Raw genomic sequence first — 13,968 nt, forward strand, 5'->3', positions numbered from 1 at the left:
TCGATGACTTCAGACAGTCTTATTCATTGTGAATCCTACACTATCCAAAACAGGATTATATTGAGTTGTAGCTTTATAACGACATAGGAGTCCAATCGAACCGTTGGCTTACAAATAGGCCATACAAACGCATGACTGTTCAGGTAGGAATGGTAGGTATTTGAAGCTGAAGTTAATATGGCCCAAAATAAATAAATAGCTAAATAAAAAAGGCCATTCTGTGATAGAGGACCAACATACATTGAAACACGTCGCATTAACTATTCAAACTATGTTCATTTGTTTCTGTTAAGTCACTTATGTCTGAACTCCAGACGCAGTTGTATAAATAGAGAAAATGCTGCACACAGACACACAGAAACACATTCCTCCCTCGCCTACTGTAGGCTAAAGCCTTGAAGATTCCACTTTCTTTCACTAGGTGTTCTGACACACTTTCCATGGCATTAGGATCGCGGTATAGGCTATAGGTATAGGACGTTAATCTAACCCCAACCACTCCTTTATTTCTCACCCCTCCCTGCCGGTGCCTGCTCCAAGTGTCAGGGAAAGTATAAAGTGGGAAGGGACCCGCACGGACGGGACATACGCTTCTGGGCTGGGTACAGTCATTGCCTCAGAAAACCTCCAAACTCTTTCGTCACTTTCTCTCTCTCACTTTTCTCTCTCGCATAACTTGGGAGACTTTATTTCTGAATAGGAATAACTTCAATACCATCAACGAATAGGCTATCTGGTGACGTGAATGCTAACATATTCATGCTCATTTAGGGAAGGTGTATTACTGGAGTGACAACTTACCTATACGTGAAAGCTTGAAGAACAAAAAAGGAAAAGAGATGCTGCCCCTCTCCAGTATACAGACTCGCGGAGCGCTGAGTTCTTTGATGTGCGTGATGAGTTGCGCGTTGCTGCACTCTGGACTGGCCTCACGGCTGAAGTCTCCCATTCTGCCCATCCAGTCGGAGAGGGAGCCTTTAACATCCAAGGGCATGTCAGGTGAGCCAAGATGCCTCTTCTACTTCAGTCAAAGTCATTTATTTTCAGGCTGAATTTCTGAATTCAAAGAATTGCCTATAATGACGCCTGCTGCCTAGTGCTCGTTTGCTAATCTGCCAAATATAAGTTTGAATGTATAGCCTGATATGTCTATAGCTTTTTAAGACCGTCATTAAAGTATCATTTTGTATATCAAAGTGTCTGACTGCACAGCATCAAACCTCTTATCCTTATTATCGTCCCAATCGTTTCTTTCTTGCATCTTCTCCTTATTATCGTCCCAATCGTTTCTTTCTTGCATCTTCCTCAACATGCCCACTGTTATGGTTACTTCATGAACAAACTTGCAGAAAACATATTAGTCATAACCACTGAGAATGCCATCTGGTTCACGTGCAGGGCTTTAAACTGCTTGTTAGGCCTACTGAGACCATGGGAGTGAGAAGTCAAGGCGTTAGTGCAGTGTATTAACAACTGCCACTAATAACGTTTATCCAATCATGGAAACTGTAATCAATCGACATTCCATTCCATTACTGCAGTTCTTTAGTGTCCTACTCTGGCTGTGCCAAGCAGTCATTTATATTGCAGTGAGTTGTGCGGGAAAGCTTGGTGATCTGTCTAACTCTAACCCGACTGGATTGTTTAAAGTGTAGTCACTTAATGAAAGAATAATGCGAACCAGGTTGTTAGCAGCTACGGCAACCGCACAATATCAAATCAACAGTAGTGAACTTGGAACCCGGGAGCTTCACCTCCAGGCTGCGGTGGTGGGCCTCTGAGGGGCTAAGGTGACTGCGGTCTACAGCGACTCTTGAAACGGAGGAGGAATACACCCATATGGAGCTCGGCAGGGGAGGGTTGTGGCCAAACACTTGTCCCTGGGGCTATTTTTATCCAAGCATTTTTTATAATGCAATACTTTTATTAATACCACTTTTCCAATCATTTGAAATACTCGAACCCAAACACGTCACATCGTTTCCATTACATAGCCCTTGGTAGGCTACCAAAAGCGCATTCCTTGTATTTCTCTATCCAAATGGCTTGGTGTTTGTTGTGTGAGTGGTATTTTTATATTAATTTAAGGGCCCCCTGCACCGTTTAAATGAAACAGGATGCGCCTGTGAGCTCTGGAACACAATAGGTATCCAGTCAATCCACTCAACCAGCGAAATGAATTATCTGTCAAACATCCACAGTCTGGCTGCACAGAATACTATTTTTGTCGTTCTGTCTGACAACATTGTGGGAATATGCAGTCTTTCACGTTGCAGCGAACTGCCCAGTACACATCCCATTGGCTGGTGCATAGGCCTGGCTACCACATTACTCACCAGTTTTACATTTAGATGTGGACTGTAGCACCTGCCAGTGTATTGTTGTCTAAATGGGTTCTTCTGGTCTGATTGCAGGATGTTCATTCGGAGGAAGATTTTATTCGCTGGAGGACACTTGGCACCCTGACCTCGGGGAGCCGTTTGGGGTCATGCACTGTGTCAAATGTTACTGTGAGACAGTAAGTAACACCCTCCATAACAACAAGCCTAGTACAGTACATGTCAATCTTGGATAGTGGATCCATTATGTAGGCCTACGCAGTGGTGTAAAGTACTTAAGAATAAATACTTTAAAGTACTACTTAAGAAGTTTTACTTTTACTTCATTCCTTAAGAAAATATTGTACTTTTTACTCCATACATTTTCATGGGGCGGCAGGGTAGCCTAGTTGTTAGTGAGTTGGACTAGTAACCAACCGGAAGGTTGCAAGATCAAATCCCCGAGCTGACAAGGTACAAATCTGTCGTTCGGCCCCTGAACAGGTAGTTAACCCACTGTTCCTAGGCCGTCATTGAAAATAAGAATATGTTCTTAACTGACTTGCCTAGTTAAATAAAGGTTAAAAAAATGGATACCCAAAAAGTACTCATTACTTTTTGAATGCTCAGCTGGACAGGAAAAAGGTCAAAATCTTGCAATTACCAACAGAACATCCCTGGTCTTCCCTACTGGGGGCCTTTGATCTGGTGGACTCATTAAACACACACGCTTCATTTGTAAATGATGTCTAAATGTTGGAGTGTATCCCTGGCTATATGTGAATTTAAAAAACAAGAAAATGGTGCTGTCTGGTTTGCTTATTTTAAGGAATTTGAAATGATTTATACTTTTACTTTTAGCAGTTACATTTACTTTTGATAATTAAGTATATTTTAAACCAAATACTTTTAGACTTTTACTTTAGTAGAATTGTACTGGGTGAATTTTACTTTTAGTTGAGTCATTTTCTATTAAGGTACCTTTACTTTAACTCAAGTATGATAGTTGGGTACTTTTCCACAACTGGGCCTAGTACTATCAATGGACAGAAATAGGACATAAAATAATTAACTCATTAATTATAAACAAATCAATTGCCAAAATCATCTCCTTATCTTAGTGCCCCCAAAATGACCCCATTTAACAAATATCATCAGGCCTGTTTGATACAGAGTTGAGGTCAGTGTGGATGAAGAGTTGTTGTTTTCTATCTATTCTTTTCAGCAAAGGGGTCGTAAGGGTAAGGTGTTGGGAAAGGTGAGCTGTAAGAACGTCAAGCGGGACTGTCCTGAGCCTAGCTGTGATGCCCCAGTGCTGCTACCTGGACAATGCTGCAAGACCTGCCCCAAAGGTAACCCCTACTAGCCTACTAACTCTCTCTCTCTCTCTCTCTCTCTCTCTCTCTCTCTCTCTCCTTCTCTTTCTCCATCTTTACATACACTATATATATAAAAGTATGTGGACACCCCTTCTAGGTCAGTTAGTTGTATTATGTTGTTCTCTAGAGAGGCTGATTGGTGATCAGTAGCAGGTCTGGGCTAGGTTGTCTTGCCTACTCTCAACATTTTCATGAATGTGTGTGTCATGGTGGTGATTTGGGGAAAAACGTGGGAGTGTGTTGTGGTTGTGTCTTTAGGAAAAGTATGAGTGTGTTTGTCTAAATGTAAAAAATATTTGAGTGTGTTTGTCTAAGTGGTGAAAAATGGTATGTCTAGCTGCACGTTTGTGTGTGTGTGTGTGTGTGTATTCTCTGGTGCACCTGAGGATACAGTATAGTGGAATGCAGGGAGGTGAGACTGACACTACACAAAATCCTTAGAGCATGCCCTATGGAGGGAGAGAGAGGACTGGGGAAATAAGGCCATGAAAGAGAGATGAAAGAGCCAGAAAGAGAGAAAGAAAGAGAGGATATGAGAGGGACAAAGAGAAGTAAAGGAAATAGTCAAGGAGTAAAGTGGATGGTCTTGAAGAAATACGTCTGGACACTTTGATGATGATGTGTGTGTGACTAATAGCCTGTCTCTGTCTCGTAGTGTGTGTGTGTGTTTCTCAGTATGCTTTTCAGCGTGTCTGTACTTCAGTGTGTGTGAGTTGTCTGTCAGATTGTGTGTTAGTGTGTGAGGCGCTGAAATGTGCTCTTGACATCAGGACATATAGTGGTGTGGAAGAGCAAGTCTTTGTTGGGATTGCACGCGAGTGTCACTGCCAACCCTCCTCCGCTCCTCGGACTAAGAAACAAACCTTGTTACCGTGGCACCCAGACGAGCCAGCAGTGCTCCAACGAGGGATTGGAGTAGACACCTGGAGAGAAGAAGATGGAGGGATAAATGAGAGACGGAGAGAATTAGGAATGACTGAAAGAACACTTGTCTAAATTTTGGATCAGCATTTTAGAATTATTCCTCTCCTCTCTTTCACTCTGTAACTCTCACTCTTTCACTCTGTAACTCTCACTCTTTTACTCTGTAACTCTCACTCTTTCACTCTGTAACTCTCACTCTTTCACTCTGTAAGTCTCACTGTAACTCTCACTCTTTCACTCTGTAGCTCTCACTCTTTCACTCTGTAACTCTCACTCTTTCACTGTAACTCTCAGTCTTTCACTCTGTAGCTCTCACTCTTTCACTCTGTAACTCTCACTCTTTCACTCTGTAACTCTCACTCTTTCACTCTTTCACTCTCACTCTTTCACTCTGTAACTCTCACTCTTTCACTCTGTAGCTCTCACTCTTTCACTCTGTAACTCTCCTCTCTTTCACTCTGTAACTATCACTCTTTCACTCTGTAACTATCACTCTTTCACTCTTTCACTTTCACTCTTTCCCTCTGTAACTCTCACTCTGTAACTCTCACTCTTTCACTCTGTAACTCTCCTCTCTTTCACTCTTTCACTCTCCTCTCTTTCACTCTGTAACTCTCACTCTTTCACTCTCACTCTTTCCCTCTGTAACTCTCACTCTGTAACTCTCACTCTTTCACTCTGTAACTCTCCTCTCTTTCACCCTTTCACTCTCCTCTCTTTCACTCTGTAACTCTCACTCTCTCACTCTGTAACTCTCACTCTTTCACTCTGTAACTCTCCTCTCTTTCACCCTTTCACTCTCCTCTCTTTCACTCTGTAACTCTCACTCTATCACTCTGAATCTCTCACTCTTTCACTCTGTAACTCTCACTCTTTCACTCTGTAACTCTCACTCTTTCTAGCTGTTTCACTCATTCAACATTTTCTGTTATTCTCTTTACTTCATGTTAAAGTAATGCCAACCTGTAGGTGTTGTTTAAATATCCCTCCGCCTCACACATTGTGTCCCTGGGTGTTGTGCTTGTCCAGGCGATGTGGACAGGAAGCAAGTGGAGGCAATGTTTGATGGCTTCGAGTACTTCCAGGAGAAGGAGAAAGAGGATGACCTGCACAAGACCTACAATGACCGCTCATACCTCAGCTCTGAGGACATTTCCCCTGGGGAGAGCCGTACTGGTGAGCATGCACACTCACCCGCACAACCCAATGCATACAAACACCAATATTGTACATTCATGAATGGACTTCCATCATTGACATTTAGCCATTTAGCAGAGAGAAGTGCCTTGCTCAACGGCACATCGACAGATTTGGTCACCTTGTCGGCTCAGGGATTCAAACCAGCAACCTTTCGGTTACTGGTCTATTGCTTTAGGCTACCTGCAATGGAAATACACACACATATATTATACATGCAGTACATGGATATACAGTACATTGATATACAGCACATGGATATACAGTACATAGATATACAGTACATGGATATACTGTTCATAGGCAGTCATTGAAAATAAGAATTTGTTCTTAACTGACTTGCCTAGTTAAATAAAGTTAGAATAAAAAAATAACAAATATAAAAGAACACATATACTCTCACTGCCCTCGTAACAAGAAAATTGTTCCTCCATTCAGTCTTTCTGATTTACATCTTTACTTTACTGTGTGTGTGTGTGTGTGTCCAGACTTTGTAGCAGTGTTGACGGGAGTGACAGACTCCTGGTTACCCAGCTCCAGTGGTGTGGCCCGGGCACGCTTCTCTCTCACTAGAACCAGCCTGACCTTCTCCATCACCTACCAGAGGTAACACACAAAAAAACAAACGATAAGCGTGTAATAATCATTAGTAATAACTAGTCTCTAAAATTATATCTTTCCCTCTCTCCCTCTCTCCTGTCCTCACTCTCCCTCTCTCCTCTCCTAGGATCGGGAGACCAAGCAGGGTTGTCTTCCTTGATTCTGATGGAAACACTGCGTTTGAGTACAAGACCCCTAAAGGAGACTCAGACATGGTAAGAGACTGGAACTCTCTCTGTTCCTAGGTAGACATTTCCGCTATTTATGTTTTTGTTGTGTGTCTATGTCTATGTGTGTGTGTGTGTGTGTGTGTGTGTGTGTGTGTGTGTGTGTGTGTGTGTGTGTGTGTGTGTGTGTGTGTGTGTGTGTGTGTGTGTGTGTGTGTGTGTGTGTGTGTGTGTGTGTGTGTGTGTGTGTGAGTGAGTGTGGGTGAGTGAATGTGAGAAAGACGGAGAGAAAGAGAAAGTGTTTGTCTGTGAATGTGTGTGAGTGTGGGTCTCAGCGTGCAAGTGTGTGTATGTGTGTGTAGAGAGAAAGATTAAGTAGCTCCACGATAAACACTCTCTCTCTGTGACTCTCCGGTCAAACTCTCACTGGCCTGACATAATTCACCCTGCAATAATAAACACACACGCACACACTCACAGCATTGTCAAAGCGTTGTCTTTTCGTTCTCAGAACATTGCTTGGGTAATCAGGTCTTAATTACTGTAAATAATGCATGGGGCCGTTCTCACAAACAACTTTCACACAGAAAAAAACACTCATGATTGCTCTCACTTACACACTCACACACACATGCATGGCCAACTTACAAACATTTAGCTCAGTGCAATAGCCAGTCGATTTTATTGGGTCAAATGAAATGGTGTAACTGTTGGACTGAGAGGGACAAGGAACTACCACAGTCACCTAACTTTACACAGAGTAAACACAGGAACTGCCACAGTCACCTAACTTTACACAGAGTAAACACAGGAACTGCCACAGTCACCTAACTTTACATAGAGAAAACACAGGAACTACCACAGTCACCTAACTTTCCAGACTAAACACAGGAACTCCCACAGTCACCTAACTTTACACAGAGCAAACACAGAGAAGATAACGAGAAAGGAGGATACAGTTTACTTAAGAGGGGAGCAGTGTGTGTGCGTGTCTGTGTGTGTGTGACAGAGGCCTACATCAACTGTGCAACATTTCCCGCCTAAAGCCAAATTACACACGTGACATCATCACATTTTGTAACAACTTAATTCAGGACCCCTAAATATAGTCCTAGAAAAATGTACCTATTATTTTTTGGACAAATGCCCCTATCAAGTGTCAAGTGAAACCGCCCTGAGACGGCCGGGGGAGGGGGAGGGGTTGCTGGCACAGATCATCTTGGGGGAGGAGGGGGTGGGGGTTAGTGTGTGACATCACCCGTGTGAAGGAGACAGAGCACATTTATAATTATAAGAGGAGATTATCCTGGACTGTGAGTTATGAGGTGTGTGTCCGTCGACACATTTCTTCCCCCTCTAAGGCAAATGTTTTTTTCCGGAGGGTTCGTTGTTTGTGGCCTGGGGCTGAGATAGAGTCCAGAGTCTCAACGGGCTGATCTTTTCCACAGATGGAACTGTGTGTGTGTGTGTGTGTGTGTGTGTGTGTGTGTGTGTGTTGGAGGGAAATAAAAAAGCACATGCAGGCTGTTTTGAGTCAGTTGTAAACTGTAACTATGGCAGAGCACCACACACACACTCAAACCCCAGCCTTGGATAAGAACCCCACACACACTCAAACCCCAGCCTTGGATAAGAACACCACACACACTCAAACCCCAGCCTTGGCTAAGAACATGTGACTGTGGTCACCTGTGTGTGTATATGTGTTTCAGATCTGTGGAGTGTGGAAGAATCTTCCCCAATCCCACGTGCGACAGCTACAGGCAGAACAACTTCGGGTTACTATGACAACAGCCACCGGTAGACGGGAGGTGATCGAAGGAAAGATCATCAAACACAGAGCACTGTTCGCAGGTGAGTGAATGTGTGTTTGTGTGTGTGGTGGGGTGGGGGGGGGGTGCATGAAAGTGTGTCTGTGTATCTGTTTAAATGTGGGTAGAAGTAGTCTCAATATGTCCATGAGGTAGGATTTATGTGAATATGTGTACAAGTAACTGCCAAAATAAACTAACCCACTTGAGTAAAGGAGGGATACAAAGTACAATACATTTGTGTACATTTCAACAAAGACAAATGTTCAGTAACCGACTGCAGTGAAAAGAAGGTGGGGGTGTGTGTATATACATGTGTATATACATTATGTGTGTTTATAATGCGAGTGTGATATATGTGTGACCCCGCAGAGACGTTCAGCTCCACTCTGACCTCAGAAGAGGAGCATTCTGGGATGGGAGGCATCGCCATGCTGACTCTGAGTGACACAGAGAATAACCTTCACTTTGTTCTCATACTGCAGGGACTGATACAACATAGAGAGAGAGGTGAGAGAGGGAGAGAGCGAAGGAGAGAGGGAGGGAGGACTGATATAACATAGTGAGAGAGGGAGAGAGAAGGAGAGAGAAGGAGAGAGAGGGAGGGAGGACTGATACAACATAGAGAGAGAGGTGAGAGAGGGAGATGGAAGGAGGGAGGACTTATACAACACAGAGAGTTGAGCGAGGGGGGAGGGAGGACTGATACAACACAGACAGAGAAGTAAGAGAGGGAGGGAGAGGGGAGGGAGGACTGATACAACAGAGAGAGAAAGAGAGAGAGAGAGAGGGGGGGGGACAGAGGACAGAGGAGATACAACATAGATAGGGAGGAAGAGAGGGAGGTGTAGGGGAGCAACTCATCACTTTAACTTTTTAGGGCGGCAGGTAGCCTAGTGGATAGAGCATTAGGCCAGTAACCAAAAGGTTGCTGGATTGAATCCCTGAGCTGACAAGGTAAAAATCTGTCGTTCTGCTCCTGAACAAGGCAGTTAACCCACTGTTCCCCAGTAGGCTGTCATTGTAAATAAGAATTTGTTCTTAACTGACTTGCCTTGTTAATTATATATATTTTTATCCTCCTTTCAGTTTAATGCTTCTGCTATATTGCCTCTATCCTGTTCCTTTGCTGGGAGTAACTTAGGGGCTAAGAGAAGAGACTAGAGGTTGTTTTGGGACTTGTGACCAAGGAGTAATTTAGGGCCTAGAGAAGAGACTAGAGATTGTTTTGGGACTGGGGTCTAGGGAGTAATTTAGGGGCAATGAGACTAGAGGTTGTTTTGGGACTGGGGAGTAGGGAGTCATTTAGGGGCTAAAATAAGAGACTAGAGGCTGTTTTGGGACTTGTGACCAAGGAGTAATTTAGGGGCTAAGAGACGAGACTATAGGTTGTTTTGGGACTGGGGTCTAGGGAGTAATTTAGGGGCTACGAGACGAGACTAGAGGCTGTTTTGGGACTGGGGAGTAGGGAGTCATTTAGGGGCTAAGATAAGCACCTAGAGGCTGTTTTGGGACTCAGGACTAGGAAATCATTTAGGGGCTAAGAGAAGAGACTAGAGGCTGTTTTGGAACTGGGGACTAGGGAGTAATTTAGGGGCTAAGAGAAGAGACTAGAGGCTGTTTTGGGACTGGGGACTAGGGCGTAATTTAGGGGCTAAGAGATGAGATTAGAGGCTGTTTTGGGACTGGGGACTAGGGAGTAATTTAGGGGCTAAGAGAAGAGACTAGAGGTTGTTTTGGGACTGGGGACTAGGGAGTAACTTAGGGGCTAAGAGAAGAGACTAGAGGTTGTTTTGGGACTGGGGACTAGGGAGTGCTGTGAGGCAGTGTGACGTGGTTCTAAGTTTGTTCTGTGTTCTCTCTCTCTCGGCCCTGTAGACTCCCCCCTGGTGCCCATCCAGGTACGACTGCAGTACCGCCAACACGTCCTGAGAGAGATCCATGCCAACGTCACCGTCTATGTATGTTATATAAACTACACGCGCACACACACACACACACACACACACACACACACACACACACACACACACACACACACACACACAGAGAGAGACAGACAGACAGACAGACAGACAGATCTAGGATCAGCTTGTCCTCACCAAACCAGATGCTAACCTGAACCATTAGGGGGGAAACACACATTAGGGACAAGTCAAGAGGCAAGAGGAAAGGGTGGAAAAACACATTAGGGACAAGCCAAGAGGAGGGAGGAACGGTTGGAAACACACAGTAGGGACAAGACAAGAGGCGGGAGGAACGGTTGGAAACACACAGTGGGGACAAGCCAAGAGGCGGGAGGAAAGGGGGGGGAAACACACATTAGGGACAAGCCAAGAGGCGGGAGGAACGGTTGGAAACACACATTAGGGACAAGCCAAGAGGCTGGAAGAACGGTTGGAAACGCACAGTAGGGACAAGCCAAGAGGCGGGAGGAAAGGGGGGGAAACAGACATTAGGGACAAGCCAAGAGGCGGGAGGAAAGGGGGGGAAACACACATTAGGGACAAGCCAAGAGGCGGAAGGAAACACACATTAGGAACAAGCCAAGAGGGGGGAGGAAAGGGGGGAAACACACATTAGGGACAAGCCAAGAGGCGGGAGGAAAGGGGGGGAAACACACAGTAGGGACAAGCCAAGAGGCGGGAGGAAAGGGGGGGAAACACACAGTAGGGACAAGCCAAGAGGCGGGAGGAAAGGGGGGGAAACACACAGTAGGGACAAGCCAAGAGGCGGGAGGAAAGGGGGGAAACACACAGTAGGGATAAGCCAAGAGGGGGGAGGAAAGGGGGGGAAACACACATTAGGAACAAGCCAAGAGGGGGGAGGAAAGGGGGGGAAACACACATTAGGAACAAGCCAAGAGGGGGGAGGAAAGGGGGGGAAACACACAGTAGGGACAAGCCAAGAGGCGGGAGGAAAGGGGGGAAACAGATGACAATGTGACACACTGTCCCGCTGAGATGGATGTGGTTCCTTCCCCACATCCTACTGCTGTTGTCAGTACTGAAGATCACTGTTAAACCTCCATAGAGACATGGGATGGACAGAGAAAAAGAAAGAGAGAGAGTGGAGAGGGGTCGTAAGAGACATGTAGTGAGGAAGAGATGGAGGGATGAGAGACAGAAAGGAAAATGTGAGAGAGGGTGAAAAGACATGCACACTCCTCACACATGTCAGTGGTTAGTTGTCTGTGGGATCAGAAAGGGGGAGGGAGGGAGGAGGAAAAGAGGAAGGGATGGAGGGAGGAGGAGGGATGAAAGAGGAGTCTGTTTTTAATCTGGTGGGAATTATGTGAATCTGAGAGTTGATGTTCCCTTCTTTCTGTTTTACACACACACACACACACACACACACACACACACACACACACACACACACACACACACACACACACACACACACACACACACACACACACACACACACACACACACACACACAAAATATGTACTGCCTTTCCTGCTCTTAATATATTACTGTCCTTTTAACTTTCCTTTCATTTCCAATCATGCTTTTTACTCTACACATTTCTCAATTACTCCTTCCTCTATCCTTTCTTTCCTTCCCTCTCTCCCTTCATCCCTCCTTCCCTCTCTCCCTTTATCCCTCCATCCCTCCTTCCCTCTCTCCCTTCATCCCTCCATCCCTCTCTCCCTCTCTCCCTTCATCCCTCCTTCCCTCTCTCCCTTCATCCCTCCATCCCTCTCTCCCTTCATCCCTCCTTCCCTCTCTCCCTTCATCCCTCTCTCCCTTCATCCCGCCATCCCTCTCTCCCTTCATCCCTCCTTCCCTCTCTCCCTTCATCCCTCCATCCCTCTCTCCCTTCATCCCTCCATCCCTCTCTCCCTTCATCCCTCATCCCTCTCTCCCTTCATCCCTCTCTCCCTCTCTCCCTTCATCCCTCTCTCCCTTCATCCCTCCTTCCCTCTCTCCCTTCATCCCTCCTTCCCTCTCTCCCTTGATCCCTCCTTCCCTCTCTCCCTTCATCCCTCCATCCCTCTCTCCCTTCATCTCTGTCTATCCATCTCAAACTCTGTCTATCTATCTCAAACTCTGTCTATCTGTCTATCTCAAACTCTGTCTATTTCAAACTCTGTCTATCTATCTCAAACTCTGTCTATCCATCTCTAACTCTGTCTATCTATCTCAAACTCTATTTCAAACTCTGTCTATCCATCTCAAACTCTGTCTATCAATTTCAATCTCTGTCTATCCATCTCAAACTCTGTCTATCTATCTCAAACTCTGTATATCTATCTCAAACTCTATTTCAAACTCTGTCTATCCATCTCTAGCTCTGTCTATCTATCTCAAACTCTATTTCAAACTCTGTCTATCCATCTCAAACTCTGTCTATCCATCTCAAACTCTATTTCAAACTCTGTCTATCTATCTCAAACTCTATTTCAAACTCTGTCTATCCATCTCAAACTCTGTCTATCAATTTCAATCTCTGTCTATCCATCTCAATCTCTGTCTATCCATCTCTAACTCTGTCTATCTATCTCAAACTCTATCTGTCTATCTCAATCTCTGTCTATCCATCTCAATCTCTGTCTATCCATCTCTAACTCTGTATATCTATCTCAAACTCTGTCTGTCTATCTCAAACTCTGTCTATCTATCTCAAACTCTGTCTATCTCAAACTGTCTATCCATCTCAAACTCTGTCTAGCCGTCTCAAACTCTGTCTATCTATCTCAAACTCTGTCTATCTATCTCACTCTGTCTATCTATCTCAAACTCTGTCTATCTATCTCAAACTGTCTATCTCAAACTCTGTCTATCTATCTCAAACTGTCTATCCATCTCAAACTCTGTCTATCTATCTCAAACTCTGTCTATCTATCTCAAACTCTGTCTATCTATCTCAAACTGTCTATCCATCTCAAACTCTGTCTATCTATCTCAAACTCTGTCTATCTATCTCAAACTCTGTCTATCTATCTCAAACTGTCTATCTATCTCAAACTCTGTCTATCCATCTAAAACTCTGTCTATCTATCTCAAACTGTCAATCTCAAACTCTGTCTATCTATCTCAAACTGTCTATCCGTCTCAAACTCTGTCTATCTATCTCAAACTCTGTCTATCCATCTCAAACTCTGTCTATCTATCTCAAACTCTGTCTATCTATCTCAAACTCTGTCTATCCATCTCAAACTCTGTCTATCCATCTCAAACTCTGTCTATCTATCTCAAACTCTGTCTATCCATCTCAAACTCTGTCTATCTATCTCAAACTCTGTCTATCTATCTCAAACTCTGTCTATCTATCTCAAACTCTGTCTATCCATCTCAAACTCTGTCTATCTCAAACTCTGTCTATCTATCTCAAACTATCTATCTCAAACTCTGTCTATCTATCTCAAACTGTCTATCCGTCTCAAACTCTGTCTATCCATCTCAAACTCTGTCTATCTCAAACTCTGTCTATCTATCTCAAACTATCTATCTCAAACTCTGTCTATCTATCTCAAACTGTCTATCCGTCTCAAACTCTGTCTATCTATCTCAAACTCTGTCTATCTCAAACTCTGTCTATCTATCTCAAACTATCTATCTCAAA

General features: G+C 44.3%; 1 protein-coding gene across 1 annotated transcript in view; it reads left to right on the forward strand.

The window, feature by feature from the left end:
* Positions 1 to 352: 352 nt before the first annotated feature.
* The window catches only part of LOC110507926 (chordin), a 38,948-nt gene continuing 25,332 nt past the window's right edge, over positions 353 to 13,968 (forward strand). Inside the window, exons 1-9 of the mRNA XM_036965554.2 lie at positions 353 to 999; positions 2,415 to 2,518; positions 3,544 to 3,670; positions 5,651 to 5,797; positions 6,307 to 6,424; positions 6,546 to 6,633; positions 8,298 to 8,439; positions 8,769 to 8,906; positions 10,275 to 10,357. Of these exons, the coding sequence (XP_036821449.2) occupies positions 840 to 999; positions 2,415 to 2,518; positions 3,544 to 3,670; positions 5,651 to 5,797; positions 6,307 to 6,424; positions 6,546 to 6,633; positions 8,298 to 8,439; positions 8,769 to 8,906; positions 10,275 to 10,357 (1,107 nt within the window). The 5' untranslated portion in view covers positions 353 to 839. The remainder of the gene's footprint in view (positions 1,000 to 2,414; positions 2,519 to 3,543; positions 3,671 to 5,650; positions 5,798 to 6,306; positions 6,425 to 6,545; positions 6,634 to 8,297; positions 8,440 to 8,768; positions 8,907 to 10,274; positions 10,358 to 13,968) is intronic.

Source organism: Oncorhynchus mykiss, chromosome 27 (assembly GCF_057628025.1).
Source record: "Oncorhynchus mykiss isolate SJ-2025 chromosome 27, ASM5762802v1, whole genome shotgun sequence".
In the NCBI taxonomy this organism is placed as follows: Eukaryota; Metazoa; Chordata; class Actinopteri; order Salmoniformes; family Salmonidae; genus Oncorhynchus; species Oncorhynchus mykiss.